Source organism: Tachyglossus aculeatus, chromosome 1, assembly GCF_015852505.1.
Source record: "Tachyglossus aculeatus isolate mTacAcu1 chromosome 1, mTacAcu1.pri, whole genome shotgun sequence".
Taxonomy (NCBI): Eukaryota; Metazoa; Chordata; class Mammalia; order Monotremata; family Tachyglossidae; genus Tachyglossus; species Tachyglossus aculeatus.
The window spans coordinates 166,368,942-166,389,321 of NC_052066.1; the positions used below are offsets into that span (position 1 = coordinate 166,368,942).

The window sequence follows — 20,380 nt, forward strand, 5'->3', positions numbered from 1 at the left end:
AGTGCTCTGCACATAGTAAGCGCTCAATAAATACGATTGATGATGATGATGGTTCCCTGCCCACAGAGAGCTAAGGAAGGGAAATGGGAATCCCCAGGGCTGGGAATGGCTGAGACAAAAGGGATTCCCTTTCCAGTTCCCAGAGTCCTTGAGTATTTACCTCCTCTTTGTCACCTACTTCAAAAAAAACTAGGGTCCATAATGAAGCAGCATTATAACAGATCCCATGGTAAAATGAACCATCTTCTATGAGGGTTTTGTGGCATGTTTTGCCTACCTAAATTTGATGGTTATCTGAAATGGTAGCAAACCTGTCCCTCCTGCCTGGGAGGAGGTGGCCAGAAAGACCGATCAGGGTGGCCAGGTGGTTGTCTGTCCTCTGGGAGGGTCTTCCTGTCAACTAGGGGTGAGGAAAATTGGGGAAGAGAAGGGAGGAATACAGCACCCATTTCTTTCTCTGCCCTTCAAAGAGCTCACCTCCCATCTCACAGGAGTGAGAAAGGTCAGACTGGATGTAGTAAACCACAGATTCATTTCCATTTCATTTTGCAATAGTACATTTGAAATACGTGTTTTCATCCAAAAGAGAAAAGGTCTCTAATGACGACCCTATGACGTACACCCCATGGATTTCATTTGGCCTCAGACTCTGTGGGAATAACTTTTCATGTATTATCTCAGGAATCTTTTACCTCCCTCAGATGTCAGAGCCTGTTATCTTTTTTGTCAAGGTTCTTTCCATTCCAGCTAGATTGCTCAAACCTGTGGCTAATTTGACATTTTCTCTTTTGTTTCCAAAGAGGTATTGGTTAGAACAGTATTGTTCCTTTAAGCCACTAAATCAACCTAATTATATCAGAATCATTGTTTTCCTGGTTAATGAAGTATGAGGTCCCTTAATAGGCACTTCCAAAATTTTCACACAGTATAATTTTGTTATAGAGTGGAAGAAGTTATTGGTTTGGTGGTTCTGTTTATAGGAAAACAAAAAAGCCCTTTGGCATTTGATATTCACCTCATCCTCAGCTCCATTGGACTTCGTGGCTCAGTGGAAAGAGCATGGGTTTGGGAGTCAAGAGGTCATGGGTTCAAATCCCAGCTTTGCCAATTGTCAGCTGTGTGACTTTAGGGAAGTCACTTAACTTCTTCCCTTCCCCACAGCACCTGTATATATGTTTGTACGTATTTATTACTCTATTTATTTATTTGACTTGTACATATCTATTCTATTTGTTTTATTTTGTTAATATGTTTTCTTTTGGTCTCTGTCTCCCCCTTCTAGACTGTGAGCCCACTGTTGGGTAGGAACCGCCTCTGTGTGTTGCCAACTTGTACTTCCCAAACACTTAGTACAGTGCTCTGCACACAGTAAGCGTTCAATAAATACGATTGATTGATTAACTTCTCTGTGCCTCTGTTACCTCATTTGTAAAATGGGGATGAAGACTGTGAGCCCCACCTGGGACAATCTGATCATCTTGTATCCTCCCCAGCATTTAGAACAGTGCTTTGCACATAGTAAGTGCTTAACAAATGTCATTATTATTATTATGTACATAGCCTTATACTCTGCCATTTCCCCTCTCATTTGTCTAGATGTCTGTCTTCCCCACTAGACTGTAAGCTCTTTATAGGCAGGGATCATGTCTACCAACTCTCTTGTATTCTCCCAAGTAATAATAATAATAATAATGGTATTTATTAAATTCTTACTATGTGCTGAGCACTGTTCTAAGTACTGAGTACAGTTCTCTGCACACAGTAAGTGGTTAATAAATTCCATTGATTGAGTGATTGATGGCAAATGGCCCTGGTTTTAAATTTAGCAATATTTCTCCCGAGGAGATTATCCATGGCAGGATATCGCCCACGGAACACTCCAGAGTGACCATTCAGGTAACTACCTTTGTGGAAATAATCATGTGATATTGATTTCATGGAGTTTGGCAGAGATCATCCAGTCCAGTTTGGATAGACTGAATTTGGGATCTCAGTTTTAGGGAAGAATAACTCCCATTGTCATTCTATAGCTGTATTTGACTTCCCTCATTTTCTTAATGGTATTTGTTAAATGCTGATTATGTGCCAGACACTGTACTAAGCCCTGGAGTAGTTACAAAGATGTCAGGCTTGGACACAGTCCTTGTTCCACATGGGGCTCACAGTCTTGATTAGGTAACTGAGGCACAGACAAGTTAAGCGACTTGCCCAAGTTCACACAGCAGACAAATGGTGGAGCCAGGGTTAGAACCCAGGTCCTTCTGACTGCCAAGCCCATGCTCTAGCCATTTGGCCATGTGGCTTCTCATTTCTTTCAAGGAAGCAGATGGAGTCCCTGTGATCCTAGTACCAAATACCTCTAATTAGTCACTTCTGGGTTATACAAAATCATAGAAAAATAAACCAAAAAAGGACCTTAAGAGTTAATATGACCCTGTCCTTACCTTCTGCCATGGGAATACTTAAACCAGATAGAGTGGGTGGCTTTGTATTCTTTCCTTAACAGTCTCCAGGGACAGGGACTCCTCAACTTTCCTTGGTTCTTCATTCCAGTGCTTTATTGCCCTTGAAGTAAAGAGGTTCTTCCATATGTCCAACCAAAACCTATTCTTCTTCCATTTTTTGATGGCATTTGTTAGGCACCTGCTATGTACCAAGCACTGTTCTATGCTCTGGGGTAGGTTCAAAAAAATTAGGTAGGACACAGTGCCTTTCCCACCTGGGACTCACAGTCTAAGTAGGGAAGAGAATAGGAATTGAATCCCCATTTTACTGTTGAAGAAACTGAGACACAGAGAAGTTAAGTTACTTGCCCAAGATCACATAGCAGACTGGTGCCAGAGCCAGGATGAGAAGTTGGGACTGTGTTCTTTGGTTTAGGTCATAGCGATTCCATTTATACCTATTCCCTCTTATTTAACTCTATGTGGGCAGGGATAATAACTGCATACTCATAAAAGTCCTTTGTTAATCAGTGGTATTTAATGAGTGCTTACTGTATTCAGAGCACTGGAAGATAATTAACTCTGCCCTTTGCTTTCTATTCTCCAGATCAAATGACCCCAAATTATTTCTGTGTTTTTTCCCCACTCCTCTGGACTGTAAGATCCTTAAAGGCAGGGATTGTAACCCAGTTGCATTTTCCCAAGCACTGCACTGCATTGCACAGACCGTGATCAATAAATACCATCAGTTGATTACTTTAAATAATTGTTGATGCTTTTATGAGAGTCCTCTCTAATTTCTCCATACCCTTTTAAAACTCTACACACTAGTCTAAGAGCAGTCTGACTAGTGCAAACTGTGGCAGAATTCTTAGTACCTGCCCTCTGCCTGTCATATTACTGATCTTTTAAGCCCTGGGAACATGTTAGTCTTTTATAATTACAATGTTACCTTTTTAAATTCACATTTAGCTTGTGATTGACAATTTGTGATTTAGGTTGTGGTTGGGTAGGATTTCCCTGTCATTTGATTATGGTGTTTGTTTTTTGTCCCTAATTGCATCACCTTAATGTATCTCTCTAGGTTTTCACCCTGTTTTCATGGGACCATTTCTTCAGTTCATTTAGGTCACTTCCCCATTTGCCCTGGTCCCAGAGTATCCCCTCTTGTTGAGATTTCAGGTTTTGGATTTCCTCCTTCAGCCGATTACTGTAATCCAATGGAACTGAAACATTTTGCTTTGTTTCCAGGACCACTATCATCCAAGAGAGGTGATTGAAGAAAGATACGCTAAATATAAAGAGATTATAGAGTCTCTTCAGCAGCAACTGGATGCTTCCAAGCACAGAAGTCAGAGCTTCAAAGTAATGACCTTTATTTGATTTTGTCGTTGTTGAGCTTCACGCCCTTTGGGCTACCTCTTGTTTCAGCCTGTTTTCATACATTCATCTAGAGCCCCTGTTATTGGTCAAGGTTCTTCAACCCAATTTCCCAATTGAAACATGACACTGGGTTCCCAAATCTTGTCAAGTTCCTATTCCTCCCACTCCCAAAGATGGATGTCTACCCTATCTCATTTACCTGAAGCACTTGTTATGCCTTTGCCTAGAAACTGTGAAGCCATAAGATCTTTTGAATCCAAAAAAACTGGATCTCTCAAGGACGCACTAACACAGGCCCCTGCACCTTGGGTCAGTGGAGGTCCAGATGCAGATGAAGCGTTTAGAAACAAATTACTTCCCAGCACAGTTGTTTGGTTATCAGGTGAATCAGTGCTATTTAGTGACACACCAATAGGTATAAATCAGTGCAATTTCCATAACAACATATGGCAAAGTTATGAATGTTTAACATGTTCAGCAAGTAGAGTAATCTACTTTGAGTTCCATTTTTAAATTAGGTTCACAGCTGGAGGAGAGAATGAAGTGTGGTTTATGACAGAGGCTGACATTCAATTAAATGGGAAAGCCGAATGACAATTTGAGAAGTAGATTTGAAGGTTTGAATGTAGAATAGGACCATAAAGAAATTATTGTGGTTCTGTTTCCCCACACTGCTATTATTTCAGTGTTTCAGTAATGGAGTATTTTCACTAATTAGTAAACTGAGTGTACTTTTTTGATCACCTCACTAAAAACACATCTAGCATGAAATGGGGATTTCATTCATGTCAAATGTAATACATTTGTATTTTGTTTGCAGTGGAAATAATATATTCACTTCTGTGTACTAAGGATTATGCTCTTGCAAAGCCTGGTCTTAAGGAAAACTCGTGATGTAGTTTTAAGACTCATTGATTCCAATGCCGTGTGCATGTGCTCATGTTGTTTCTTTCAAAACCATGGCCCACCATATCCAAGTAGACTCACGCTATCAAATGTTCAATCAGTCAGTCAGTGGCATTTATTAAGCACTTTCTGTGTTTAAAGCACCATACTAAGCACTTGGGAGAGTACAGTACAACACAGTTGGTAGACAAATGTCCTGCCCATCAAGAGGTTACAGTCTAGAGGAGCAGACAGACATTAATATAAATAAATAAATAAAGGATATTCGCTAAGTCATTAACAGTGCAGTGCCCTCGCTAAAATTCAGAGTAATAACATTTTTTGTGGCAGATCTGAATTTATAAGATTCACATGAACATGACCAAGTGTAGTTTTTTATCTAGATAAATTCTGTGTGGCAATGTTGGGAAGTTTGGGGGAGTAGGTCCTTAGTGTGTCAGTGTATTTGGGTAGCCTTCATATGAAAAACAACATATTAAATTAACTCATTAATGAGACAGTTTGAGGGGAGGCAAAGTAGCACCTCTCAAGTGCTACTCCGGCCACCTGTGCTTCTGACCCCATTCCCTCTCATCTCATGAAATCTCTCACTCCGTCTCTTCTCCCCTCCTTAACCGCTTCCATCTTCAACTGCTCACTCTCCACTGGTTCCTTTCCCTCTGCCTTCAAACATGCCCATGTCTCTCCCATCCTAAAAAAACCCTGTCTTGACCCCACCTCACCTTCTAGTTATCGCCCCATCTCCCTCCTACCATTCCTTTCCAAACTCCTTGAACGAGTCATCTACACACGCTGCCTCGAATTCCTCAACACCAACTCTCTCCTCGACCCCCTCCAGTCTGGCTTCCGTCCCCTACATTCCACGGAAACTGCCCTCTCAAAGGTCACCAATGACCTCCTGCTTGCCAAATCCAACGGCTCCTACTCTATCCTAATCCTCCTCGACTTCTCAGCTGCCTTCGACACTGTGGACCACCCCTTCTCCTCAACATGCTATCCAACCTTAGCTTCACAGACTCCGTCCTCTCCTGGTTATCCTCTTATCTCTCCGGTCGTTCATTCTCAGTCTCTTTTGCAGGCTTCTCCTCCCCTTCCCATCCCCTTACTGTGGGGGTTCCCCAAGGTTCAGTTCTTGGTCCCCTTCTGTTCTCCATCTACACTCACTCCCTTGGTGACCTCATTCTCTCCCACGGCTTCAACTATCATCTCTATGCTGATGACACCCAAATCTATATCTCTGCCCCTGCTCTCTCCCCCTCCCTCCAGGCTCGCATCTCCTCCTGCCTTCAGGACACCTCCATCTGGAAGTCTGCCCGCCACCTAAAACTCAACATGTCCAAGACTGAACTCCTTGTCTTCCCTCCCAAACCCTGCCCTCTCCCTGACTTTCCCATTACTGTTGACGGCACTACCATCCTTCCCGTCTCACAAGCCCGCAACCTTGGTGTCATCCTCGACTCCGCTCTCTCGTTCACCCCTCACATCCAAGCGATCACCAAAACCTGCCGGTCTCAGCTCCGCAACATTGCCAAGATCTGCCCTTTCCTCTTCATCCAAACCTCTACCCTGCTCGTTCAAGCTCTCATCCTATCCCATCTGGACTACTGTATCAGCCTTCTCTCCGATCTACCATCCTCCTGTCTCTCCCCACTTCAATCCATACTTCACACCGCTGCCGGGATTGTCTTTGTCCAGAAATGCTCTGGGCATGTTACTCCCCTCCTCAAAAATCTCCAGTGGCTACCAATCAACCTACACATCAGGCAGAAACTCCTCACCCTGGGCTTCAAGGCTCTCCATCACCTCACCCCCTCCTACCTCACCTCCCTTCTCTCCTTCTACAGCCCAGCCTGCACCCTCTGCTCCTCTGCTGCTAATCTCCTCACTGTGCCTCGTTCTCGCCTGTCCCGCTGTCGATCCCTGGCCCATGTCATCCCCCTGGCCTGGAATGCCCTCCCTTCCCACATCCACCAAGCTAGCTCTCTTCCTCCCTTCAAGGCCCTACTGAGAACTCACCTCCTCCAGGAGGCCTTCCCAGACTGAGCCCCCTCCTTCCTCTCCCCCTCCCCCCCTTCATCCTGCCTGCCTTACCCCCTTCCCTTCCCCACAGCACCTGTATCCCAGGTGTATATATGTTTGTACGTATTTATTACTCTATTTATTTTACTTGTAAATATCTATTCTATTTATTTTATTTTGTTTATATGTTTTGTTTTGTTCTCTGTCTCCCCCTTCTAGACTGTGAGCCCACTGTTGGGTAGGGACCGTCTCTATATGTTGCCAACTTGTACTTCCCAAGAGCTTAGTACAGTGCTCTGCACACAGTAAGCGCTCAATAAATACGATTGATTGATTGATTGATTGAGAGACAAGAGGCAGGGAGATCAGCAAGGTGTTGATGCAGTAGTCAAAGCAGGGTAAGATAAGTGCTGGGATCAGTGTAGCAGCAGGTTACATAGGGAGGAAAGGCTGGATTTTAGCAGTTATGAAAGTTGAACCAACAAATTTTGATAGCAGATTTAGTATGTGAATTGAATTAGAGAGATGAGTTAAAAATAATGCCAAGGCTACGGGCTTGTGAGACAGGAAGGATGGTGGTGCTGTCAACATTAATGGGAAAGACAGTGGGAGGCCAGGGTTTGGGTGGAAAGACAAGGAATTTGTGTTTTGGACATGTTAAGTTTGAAGTGTCTGCTGGACATCAAAGTAGAAATGTCCTGAAGTCAAGAGGAAGATGAGGCTGTAGAGAAGGAGAAAGATCAGGGCTGGAGATGTAGATTTGGGAATCATATGCTTAGAGATGGTAGTTTTCTTCCTTTTAGACTTTGAGAGCTAGGTGGGACAGGGACTGTGTCTTACCTGATTTTCTCGACTCTGTCACAGCCTTTAATGCAGTGGTTGGCTCTGTAAATATCACATAATTATTAAAATGTATAATTACTGTTATAATAATAATAATCAAAATATGGCAAAGGACTTGGTTTAGCAGTGCTAGTAAAAAAGAGGATCATCTCCTCTGACCCTAATAGATGGTTGAAAATTGGTGAGCCAAGTGATAGCCAACAGCCTCTGGAGTCTATAGATTACTGTGCCCATTACTGATGTTGAAGTCTACACTTCATTTCCTTTTCCTTATATATTATAGGGAAGAGTATTAGTTGAACTATCTGAGAGTTGGACCTGCTCCACATTTCATATATTTGTTTTTGGAAAGTACATTTGTGTGTGAATACAAGGGATAGAGAAATGTAATATCTATGTACTGTTTAGAACTGTATTCCGGTTAGCCTTAGAGTCACAGAACCAACCCTGTAGCCCGATTTGCCAGAGAAATAACTGCTGGAGCAGCAGAGCTGTTTTGGCAACCGACTTGCATCGTGTTGTTACTGTTGTAAGAAGCCAATGAACCATCTGATTTGACTAGACTCTGCTTCTGTAGTGAAGGGTGAGCAGGAAGTGTGCAAGTCAGTTTCTCTTTCAGGCCAAGTACTGTAGCCCGACCTCCTGCTGTTTTCTCCCATGGCAATCAACAGAGCAAAAATGATCAGATTTCTAGAAACCTGTTTAGATTTTGAGTGGGACCAAGTTCCACAATGGCTGGGAGCATAATGCAATATTGTACTAAGCAGACCAAGCTTGCTGGGCAAGGCAGATCTGAAAGTTTATATTAAGAATCCAATACAAAGCGGAATCTAAAACAATATTTTCTCTGTGTCTCTGCAGACAACAGGAGCATTTCATGGCTTCCCTTTGGTCAGGCCTAATTGGGTTTTTGCACGCCATACAGCCTTCTTTGCTGTCACAGCTGTTTCAAATAGAACAAAATGTTCAAAAGCAAGTAACAGAACAGTGCTAATCAGATTTCACTGATCAGTGTGGCTTAGTCAAGAAATCCCTCTTTACTGCCTGCATTTCTTTTCCTCAGAAACTGTCTTATCTGTTCCAAATACAGGTTTTTTTTCAAATTGTATTCCATTCTTTTAAAGGGCCTACAGAAAAGTTTTTATTTTCTTCTACCGTTTTTCCAAAAGGCAGATTAAGATGCCCAGATGCTGATCACTTTGATAGCTGCTCTCCAAATACGCTATTTCATTGAGTCAAGCTGTTTAGAGAGTCGGATAAAATCAAAGTCAATCAATAAATTGCATTTACTGAGTGCTTACTGTGTGCAGAGCACGTACTAATCACGCAGGGTGATAGACACAGTCCCTGCCCACGGCAAGCTTGCAGTCTAGGGAGGTAGACAGACATTACTATAAATAAATAAATTATGGATATGTGCATAAGTGCCGTGGGGCTCATGGGAGTGTGAATAAAGGGAGCAAATCAGGATGATGCAGAAGGAAGTGGGAGAAAAGGAAATGAGGGTACAGTCAGGAAAGGCCTCTTGGAGGAGATGTGCCTTCAAACAGTCATGGAAGGCGGGGAGAATAATTGTCTTTTGGATATGAAGGGAGAAGGTGTTCCAGGCCAAACACAGGATGTGGGTGAGAGGTGGGTGGCGAGATAAATGTGACAGGTACAGTGAGTAAGTTGCCATTAGAGGAGCGAAGTGTGCAGGCTGGGTTGTAGTAGAAAAGTAGCGAATGGAGGTAGGAGAGGGCAAGGTGACCGAGTGCTTTAAAGCTGATTGTAAGGAGTTGCTGTTTTGTGTGGAGGTAGATGGGCAACCACTGGAGGTGGGGAAACATGGACTGAACGTTTCTATAGAAAATTTATCTGGGCATCTGAGTGAAGTATGGCCTGAAGTTGGAAGAGAAAGGAGGCAGGGAGGTTAGCAAGGAGGCTGACACAGTAATCAAGACAGGATAGGATAAGTGCTTGGATTAACAGCAGTTTGGATGGTAAGGAAATGGTGGATTTCAGTGATGTTGTGAAGCTTGAACCAACAGGATTGAGTGAAAGATTGAATATGTGGGTTGAATGAGAGCGATGCATTAAGGATAACACGAAGTTTACAAGCTTGAGAGAAAGTAAGGATGATGGTGCTGTCTACAGGGATGGGAAAGTTCATTAAAATAAATACTCCCATTAAACAGTATCCAAGCCAAATATGTTTATAGATTGCATGAAGTGATCAAAACACTGCCTCTAAAGTTGTTGGGTTTTTTTATGGTATTTGATAAGTGCTTACTATGTACCAGGCATTGTACTAAGCACTGGGGTAGATACAAGCTAATCAGTTCAGACACAGCCCATGTCCCAAACGGGGTTGACAGTCTTAATCCCCATTTTACAGATGAGCTAACTGAAGCACAGAGAAGTTAAGGGATGTGTCCAAGGTCACACAGCAGAAAAGTGGCAGAGCTGAGACTAGAACTCAGGTCCTTCTGATTCCTGGTCTGTGCTCAACCAGGTCACATTGTCCCACCCTTTGGGAGGAAAAATTTTGTGTTTCACAAGCAATCTGTCACTATGTCTGCCATCAGAACTATGACAAGATTCCCAGGTTGTAAATTTGTAGTCAAGAGGAGTACAGCTAAATTTTATTTTAAATCCTGCCAATTTTCTTATCTTCCGCTGGGATGGCATCACAGTCTGAACAACCCTTTCAACACATGTAATCTGAACTGCTTGGATTGAAAAACCCATTGCATATGTGTCTGTGGCAGAGAGGTCGGTTGCTTTACACCAAGGCCTCCGATATCCGTTTGCTGGGCTACGAGAGAGGGAGGTGGTCAAGGAAGGATGCAAGAAAGTCAGCGCTGGCCAGAGAGCAGTCCTGTTTCAGTTTGCAAGCCTGCTTCCTTGGTATTCCAACCTTTCTCAAGTCTTGACTCCAGGACAGCAGAGCCCCTCTCCTATTTGTGCTCATTCATTCGATTGTATTTATTGAGCTCTTACTTTGTGCAGAGCACTGTACTAAGTGCTTATGAAGTCGGTCTCCTAAAAGTCCATTCCTTTATTGCATCATTTGAGACTGTGCTTCATAAATCTTTCACCAACTACGTACTCCACCCCCAATCTCACCCAGACTTGCCTGTGTCCCCTTTCATTTCCCTATTCAGCAGCTGGTTGGGTGTTCTGCTGTCACCCATTCTTTTCCCTTGTCCTACCCAGCAGAGCTGAATGGCTTTGAGCTCCACCTCAAGGCTGGTGAGTTCATTGTGCTCCAGCGCTTTAAGATGGGTAATCTACACTGAGAATGATTTGTTGTGAATGCTGAGGAAACAGTTCCAGGACCTTCTGGAATAGATGCAGGGCTATAGAAAGCTGGAAACCACACCAGACTTGTACACTTTATAGAAAGCTGGAAACCATACCAGTCTTGCAAACCTTCAATTTGGTATGGAGATAAAGACCCCTTGCTGCTCCCATAGCACTAATGTACATAACTGCAATTTATCCATTTGTGTTAATGTCTGCCTCCCCCTCTGCTCCTCATGGGCACACAATGTGTCTACCAACTCTTATACTGTACTCGTCCTGGTGCTTAGTACAGTGCTCCGCACAAAGTAAGTACTTAGTAAATATCATTGATCCTGAAGGCCTTGCTGACCATTTGGCTTAGTTTTTCTCTTTGTCCACAGATTGTTGCTTCATAGACATAGCACTCCTTGCTGCTTCTCGTCCACCCTTTTTAATATGTTTATTCAGTTGTACATTCAATTATTTGTCCATTTGCAAATATTTGGGTCCAACTTCCTTGTTAGAGTGTAAGCTTCGTATAGACAGGGAACACATCTCTTCCTTGTTTTATAATTTCCCAGCATTCAGTGGGGGCACTATAAATGTGATTTGTACCACTACTATTTTCCTGAGAACAGCTGACCAGCTGATCTGGCTTCTGCATTGGCCTCCAAACAGTCCACTATTTCAAAGTGTTTGAGTCTGTGCTTCACTTTGTCTATAAATCCATTTATCCTGCACTCTCAACATATGTCCACCCTTTTCAGGTCATCATAGAACAGCTGTTGGATGATCTTACTCTCATCCATTCTCCTCACATGTGCCTCCCAACAAAGAGCACTGCCTCAATCCTGGTGAGCTAACAGAATGCCAAGAACTTATTGTTGATAATCTTGCACATATCTTTATAATAATAATGTGCATCGCTTTAAATTATGTATTATAAAATATTTATATATAATAATGTCTATCTCCCCCTCTTAGACTGTAAGCTCATTCTGAGCAGGAAATGTGTCTGCTACCTCTGTTGTATTGTATTCTCCCAAGTGCTTAGTACAGTGTTCTGCATATGGTAAGCACTCAATAAATATCATTGATTGATTGATTAATTGCCCAGCCCTTTGAAGTTGACAGTGGTTCGTAGGTGATAATGGGGAAACTTTTCAGGAATCTGAATATGTTTTCTATAGCAGGTCCAGGTCTCACATTTATACAGAATGTGGGACACCATTGCAACTTCAAAGAGCTTCAGTTGGTCAGTCAATTGTATTTATTGAGTGCTTACTCAGTTTATTTATTGAGCACTGTATGAAGCACTATCTTCATACACTTAATGCTTCATTGTTGCCAATGATGGAAATGTACAAGGGAGTATAGAGATTTTTGGGCCCAGTTTAGTAGCATACCCCTGATTTTCTTTGTATTTATTATCAGTTGACAAAGCCAAGCAATTTTTTATGGTATTTTTTAAGCTCTTACTATGTTTGAAGCTATGTTCTAGCACTGGGGTAAGTACAAGTACAACAGATTGGACATAGTCCCTCTCCCATATGGGATGCACCATCTATATTAGAGGGAGGAGGATTCAATCCTCATTTTACAGTTGAGGGAACTGAGGCACTGAGAAGTTAAGTGACTTGCCCAAGGTCACATAGCAAGCAATTCATAATCGTAGTCATCTTAGTCTTCTTCTTAAAATACATAATTATGTATATTAGCCTCAGGAGTACAGTCATCAGCAATTCCTGGGCTATTATTTCAAAAACTTTTAATAATGCTTTTAATCTGCTGAATTAGTAGGCTTTGCAGTCATGCTTCACTCTCCTAGGAAGCTGATATGGAAAGGGCTTGTTGGAATACATCAATTCCTGCAGTGCCCATCAATAAATCAATCATCCAACCAATGGTATTTATTGAGCTCTTACTGTGTACAGAGTACTAAGTGCTTAAGAGAGTACAACAGAATTGGTAGGCACATTCCCTGCTTATAAGAAGTGCACAGTCTAGAAAGTGAGATAGAAATTGATATAAATGAATAAATTTAGGATATAATAATAATAATGGCATTTATTAAGCACTTAATCAATCAATCGTATTGAGCGCTTACTGTGTGCAGAGCACTGTACTAAGCGCTTGGGAAGTACAAGTTGGCAACATATAGAGACAGTCCCTACCCAACAGTGGGCTATGTGAAAAGCACTGTTCTAAGCACTGGGGAGGTTACAAGGTGAGCAGGTTGCCCCACGGGGGGCTCACAGTCTTAATCCCCATTTTACAGATGAGGTAACTGAGGCACAGAGAAGTTAAGTGACTTGTCCAAAGTCACACAGCTGACAAGTGGCGGAGCTGGGATTTGAACCCATGACCTCTGACTCCAAAGCCCGTGCTCTTTCCACTGAGCCACATACATAATCATCAAGCAATCATATTCACTTGGGCACATACTTGTGAAGTGCACTGTACTAAGCTCTTGGGAGAGTAAGAATAAATAAATAAATAAATAAATAAATAAATAAATAAATAAATAAATAAATAAATAAATAAATAAATTACAGATATGTACATAAGTGCAGTTGGGGGCAAATCCAAGTGCAAAGGTGACACAGAAGGGAGTGGGAGAAGAGGAAATGAGGGCTTAGTCGGGGAAGGTCCCTTGGGGGAGATGTGCTTTTAATAAGGCTTTGAAGGTGGTGAGAGTGATTATCAGGTATGAAGATGGAGGGTTTTCCAAGTCAGAGGCAGGACATGGGTGAGAGGTCAACACTGAGCTAGAGTGAGATCTAGGTACAGTAAGTAGATTGGCATAAGAGGAGCTAAGTGTGAGGGCTGGGATGTAGTAGGAAATCAGTGAGATGAGGTACGAGGGGACAAGGTGATTGAATGCTTTTAAGGCAACAGTAAGGAGTTTCTGTTTGATGAAGACATGGTCGTTATTCTTCTTGAAGATGTTGGTCTTATCTCACCTGTGAATTTGTGTGGCATTTCTCTAGCAGAGCTTATTGCAGTGTTTGAGAATTAGGTCCTGACATACTGCCATACACAGAGCCCCCTCTAAAGCATTTCCCGTTAGTTGGGGGCACTCCATTCTTTGGCTGTCTCCTATAACAGATCATTCAGTTGATGGATTTGTCATTCATAACAGTTGATCATTTAATCACATTCATTCTAGGAAGGCATAGACTAACTAAAATGCTATTTTCAAAATAAATCATGATAACCTGCATATTTAGGGAAATCTAGTGTCCTGAGAAATGTGCTTCATTTCCTGAATAGAGCAAGTCCATTATGTCTACAAATCTTCATTGTTGGGAGGCTCTTTATGTGTATGTACCTTTGGTATTGATCTCATTTCACAGTACTAAAATAAGAATTTTTGGCCTTTAGGCTATTTTTATTTTACTGAAAAGTCACAGGGGTACACCCTAAGGAGACTGTAGAGAGAATATTAAATATTTTTTTATTTGTTCTATTATTTTAGATGAACTCCTAATGAGGCTAAGCACTGACACTTTACTAAAGTCAGTGTAATATTTTACAACATTGTCTGAGGAGCAGTGTGGCCTACTGGAAAGGGCACGAGACTGGGAGTCAGACAATCTGGGTTCTAATCTCTGCTCTAACAGTTGTCTGCTGTGTGACCTTGGGCAAGTCTTTTAACCTCTCTGTCCCTCAGTTTCCTCATCGATAAAATGGGAGTTAAATCCCCGTTCTCTCTTCTACTTAGATTGTGAGCCCCATGTGAGACACAGGGACTGTGTTCAAACTAATTAACTCGCATCTACCCCAGTTATTATAATGGTGCTGGACACATACTAAGTGCTTAACAAATACAAATATAATAATGATAACAATAAAAAAGGTATCACAGTTCCTGTACTTTCACTATGACCAGCATCCTCCTCAACAAAATTTGATTGTATACTATAATAATGGTATTTGTTAAGCACTTACTATGTACCAAGCACTGTTCTAAGCCCTGGGGTAGGTACAAGGTAATCAGGTTGTCCCACGTGGGACTCGCAAGTCTTAATCCCCATTTTACAGAGGAGGTAACTGAGGCACAGAGAAGTCAAGTGACTTGTCCAAAGTCACACAGCTGACAAGCGGCAGAGCCGGGATTAGAACCCATGACCTCTGACTCCCAAGCCCATGCTTGTTCTGCTAAGCCATGCTGCTTCTCATAATAATAATGATGGCATTTGTTAAGCACTTACTATGTGCCAAGCACTATTCTAAGCACTGGGGTAGATACAAGATAATCAGGTTGTCCCACATGGGGCTCACAGATTTTACAGATGAGGTAACTGAGGCACAGAGAAGTTAAGTGACTTGCCCAAGGTCACACAGCTGTATACAGAGCAGATACTCGGCACTTGTGAAAATACAAAAGAAGTAGAAGGAAGTAGTACATGTCAATCGGTCAGTTGTATTTATTGAGAGCTTACCATCTGCAGAGCACTGTACTGAGCACTTGGTAGCTTACAATATAATGGACACATTCCCTGCCTCTTATTGTAAATGTATAACTAATGAATTGGGACAAATATTTTTCTGTAGCTGAAGTATTAAAGACCTAGTGAACTTACTAAAAGTAAAGCTTAAAGGACTGGAGAAGAGGAACCACCATACTAAAATATGTATTCTTATTGGCCGACTAAAGGCTGCAGGAAAGAAGTATAATTGAATAAGACAAAAATACATGATTTCTCAAAGAGGAACCCTGATCTTCCTTATCATTAGAGTTGTAAGAAAACTTCGATAAAACCTGGAAAATTAGTGATGAAGGGGCAGTTGACAATTTACTTGGGTTTTCCAAAGGTTTGGCTAGAGACTCAAGTGAATGAAAACTGGTCAGAGGATATTTATCTTGTGAAGATAAATTTACACTGGTTGAGCAAGAGCAGGAAGTAGAATCTAAGTGAATCACAGCTTCTCATGGCAGGGAGAAGTTGATAGGAAGATGTCCCTGCTCCTTGGCTGTGTTAAGTACTCACTTTATTGATTAGTTAAGGGTGGAAGCACATAAACAGTTGTCTCTAAATGCAGAATTTGTTTCTATTGGTAAGTACACGGAGAATTGCACCAAAGTCCAGAAGGAATTAACCTCACTTAAAAGTCTATCAAGAGTGATGGCAGAAGTTCTTCCATTTGGATAAATTAAAATAGTTTACAGTAATAAAATCGGAACTTGAAGTATTCCTAAGGGAAGAATTCATAGGCGTCATTAAACATTCATCATCAGAGATCAGCTTAGTGTGGTCTGTTTTCCAATTTAAAACAACTGTGAAGCATTTGCATGCCGGGTGCACTGAAAACAATAGAAGCTTACTGAAAGAATATTGGAGTTTTGCAAACAGTGGCCTCTGAATAAATGTTATTCATTCAGTCGAATTTATTGAGCGCTTACTGTGTGCAGAGCACTGTACTAAGTGCTTGGGAAGTACAAATTGGCAACATATAGAGACAGGCTCACTGTCTGACAGATCACCTTGCATTAAAACTGAGTTCTTGGTTCCCTTCTACATATCTTTTATTTTTGTGTGTCTTCCCCACTATATTATAAGCCACTGGAGGGCAGGGATCATGTCTCCTGATTACATTGTGATTTTAGTACAGTGTTCTGCCTAAACTAGGCAGTCAGTACATACTATTTAAGGTAGAAGTAGAGATAGTTAAACAAACACATGAAACCCAGAAATCATAGAAGGGAAAAACTAGACTTGTTTAGGCCTAGAAAAAATAAACATGAGTAAGGATTTTTGGACTTTTCAGTCAATGAACCACTCAGTGGTATTTATTGAGTGCTTAGTGTGTGCAGAGCACTCTACTAAACACTTGGGAGATGGCAATAGAATTAGTAGACATAAGCCCTGCCCTCATAGAGCTTCCAATCTAGTAGGATAGACGGGCATTAAAATAAATTACAGCTATAAGAAGCAGCAAAAAGAGAGACATGTACATAAGTGCCATACGGATGCAAGTGGGGGCAGGGTGAATATCAAAGTACCTTGGGAATTTGGACCCCAGTGCATAAGTAATGCAGAAGGGTGGGAGAAGAGGATGGGGTGATGATATGAAGGGGATGGGAGTTCCAGTCAGGAGGGGGAACGTGGGCAAGGGTTGACCATGAGGAATGAGATTGAGGTACAGTAAGTAGTTTTGTGTGAGAGGGGGGAGGAAATGCATTGAGTTTCTTAAAGATGATAGTTAAGGTGTCCAAAACATTACTCTTCATCTTTCCACCCGAACCCTGTCATTGTAGGTAACACCACTATTCTTCTTATCTCACAAATCCATGACCTTGTCATGGATTTGTCCTCAACACATCTCATTCAACATGCACATTTAATCTAGCATTAAATCTGGTTGGGTCTACCTTTGCAACATCTCTCTAATCTTTCCTGTCCATATAACTTGCTATCATGCCCATCAATCACTCATCACTTCCCTCCTTGAATACTGCATCTCACATCCCTGCCTTCTGTCTTTTCCCCTTCCAATCCATACTTCACTCTACTGAAAAATCACTGTCAGTAGCTTCCCACTCCCCAGAAACCTCCAGTGGTTGCCCATCCATCTCCATGACACACTGAAACTCCTTGCCACTGGCTTTAAGGCATTCAATCATCTCTCTTCCACCTATCTTACCCCACTGATCTTCTATAATTCAATCCACACAATTTGCTCCTCCAATCCTAACCTACTCTCTGTACCCTAGTCTCATCTATTCCTCCTCCAACCCCTGACCCACGTCCTCCCTCAGGTCTGGAACTTCCTTCCACCTCATGTCCAACAGTCTACTGCGCTCCCCACCTTCAAAACCCTCCTAAAATCAACATCTCCTTCAAGAGGCTCACAAGGCCTCATTTCCCCTATCCACATTTTGGCTCTGTACCCCTTAAAGACTTGGACATTCACCTCACCCCCACAGGACTTGTGAACATATCCTTCCACACTACTATTTTCCTGATCTGTAATTGATTTTAATGTCTGTCTCCCCCTGTAGTCTGTAAGCTCCTTAGGGGAAGGGGTCATGTCTGCAAAGTCTATCATGTCAAACTTTCCTACTCATTTACTATAGTGCTCTGCACAGAGTTAGCACTCAATAATTACAATTGATCAATTTATTGAATGAGTTTCTGTTTGATGCAGAGATAAATGGGCATGCAATTTGAAGTGATTAGTTCTTCCTTTACAGTTTTTGGTAGTCAGTGAAATAAAGTGTGAGTAAAATCAGGATGAACCAAAAGTTAGAAATACTTCATCCTGTTTATGATCAACATGTCAAATTCAGTTCTGTAGTGAGTCAGTAAATCCATCTATGATTGAACTTGATTGAGGCTGAACAGTTTGATTAGCTGAAAAGCATATGGATTTAAATCTTGTTTCTGGAATAGGTTTATTATTTGAAAACATCAAAAAAGAATTTTCTCTCAATATATGACACTGATTCATTGAATAGATGTGTTCTTAAGGTAGCTGTGGTGAACTTGCCTCATTCCTTTGAAGGGTTAGTAATTTCAGTTTGGACTAAATGCAAAGTATGCAGAATGGTAAAATGGAAAATTAATTTATTCTCAAGGGGAACACCCTTAAAAGAAAGATCCTGAGCCACCTCCACTAAGTGAATACAGCAGGAACTGCATGTCAGGTGTTTGTATAGGGTTAAGTTTCTCCATTTAAAGGAAGTCTCCTTCAGAACAAAGAGAATAGGGGAAAATAGAAGTTGACAAAAGGTAGCCCGGAAACGATGTCCTAGAGAGGTGTACTTGCACATATGTGAATGGGTGTGAGTGTGTGTGCATGTATGTAAGTGGTGTGTGTTTCAGTCAATCTATTGAGAAGCAGCGCAGTGTCAGGAGAAAGACTTGCAAACCTACATATAGAAGGCACTGAGCCCAAGGAATACTACAGTGTAAGCTTTCCTTATCTTGGGGTTTGACAGGAACTGTGAGCCCGTGTGTCATAGGGTCAATATCCAACCTGAATATATTTCATTTACCCCAGTACTTAGTACTTCCCTGGCACAGAGTAAACACTTAAGAGATGCCCCGGTTATTGTCGTTATTATCCTCTAGACTGTAAGCTCGTTATGGTGAGGGAACATGTCAGCTAATTATGTTGTGCTCTCCCAAGTGCTTAATACAGTGCTCTGCACAGAGTATGCATTCAGTAAATACCACTGATTGATTATTATTGTATTATTATTCTTATTTTTAAGAACACAATCCAGTCAAGCAATAGGTAGATGTCATTGCACAACTCTGGTGTGAGGAGAACTGTAATAAGGGTTTTGGAGCGTTTAATTGCAACAGTATGCATGATCCCTTTCCTCAAGGACCCTACCCTCCATTAGAAAGGGACTGGATGTAATGGAGATCAGGTTTTTTTAAAAATAGCATTTGTTAAGTGCTATGTGTCAGGCACTGTACTAAATGCTGGGGTAGATACAAGCTAATCAGGTTAGACACAGTCCCTATCCCACATGAGGCTCACAGTCTTAATCCCCATTTTACAGATGAGGTAACTGGGGTATAGAGAAGTTAAGCAACATGATCAAGGTCACACAGCAGACAAGTAGCAGGACCAGGATTTGAACCCAGGATCTTCTGACTTTTACACTTTTTTTTATACCTTACTAAATAATGTTTCTGTTAGGGCTGTGGGCCAGTATTAAAACAGTTGGTGGGATCAAGATGATCTTCTGAATCACTGAACTAAGCTAGATATTGTTCAGTTTTTCTTCATTTTCATGGGAATCAAAAATATATAAATGCAGAGAAGATAATGTGCTGAGTTTATAGCATTTGGACAGAAGTACAGAGAGATGTTCCTTTCAATTAAGAAAATGTTTCATAGTCACAAAGAGGTTTTTCCAGGGCAGTCCATCACTAATTTGCTTTATTTACCTGTTCTTGGATCCTTCTTGGCAGAGATATATAAGGGGGTCTCTTCTTACAGCTAAAAAAAACTAAATAAATAAATCCATAGCTTAATTTTTCTTTAAGAAAGTGAACACAGTGTAACAGTTCTGTTAGGTTTCAGCTCTGTCATTGCTCTATGGGCATGAATGTGTGGTTCCTTGAAGAGTCAATGGGAATAATTAGTTTTGTGTTGTTTTGTAAATTGTGGTATATTTGCAAGAACACTGAATAACAGAATCTTTGCAGGAAGGCTCCTAGACTTCTTCTGAGGGGATTTCCTAGACAAATAACTGTAGTGCATTAACTGAAGGCTTGGGGTGCAATCATTTTTATACTTCTTGAGAAATCCTGAGTGCTTCTGATGTTCACTCAGATTTCTAATTTTGATTTTGAAGAGAAAACTTTATTTCAAAATAAGCTGGTTTTGAATATCTGCATTCTCATTTCTTCCAGTTACCTAGCTAAATTACATTACTCAATAAGAATTAATGGAAAATTGCATTGGTCATAAACGTCCATAGCTCAAAGAAAGTTGCTGGCAATAAACATAAGTTGGTGAAGGAGCAAGTTTGTAGTGGTTTAGAGCTGGTCTGA

At 41.4% G+C, this 20,380-nt stretch overlaps 1 protein-coding gene across 1 annotated transcript in view; it reads left to right on the forward strand.

Annotated features, from left to right (window-relative positions):
* The window catches only part of CEP128 (centrosomal protein 128), a 450,179-nt gene that overhangs the window by 409,176 nt on the left and 20,623 nt on the right, over window positions 1–20,380 (forward strand). The window contains exons 22-23 of the mRNA XM_038752555.1: window positions 1,843–1,896; window positions 3,696–3,809. Of these exons, the coding sequence (XP_038608483.1) occupies window positions 1,843–1,896; window positions 3,696–3,809 (168 nt within the window). The remainder of the gene's footprint in view (window positions 1–1,842; window positions 1,897–3,695; window positions 3,810–20,380) is intronic.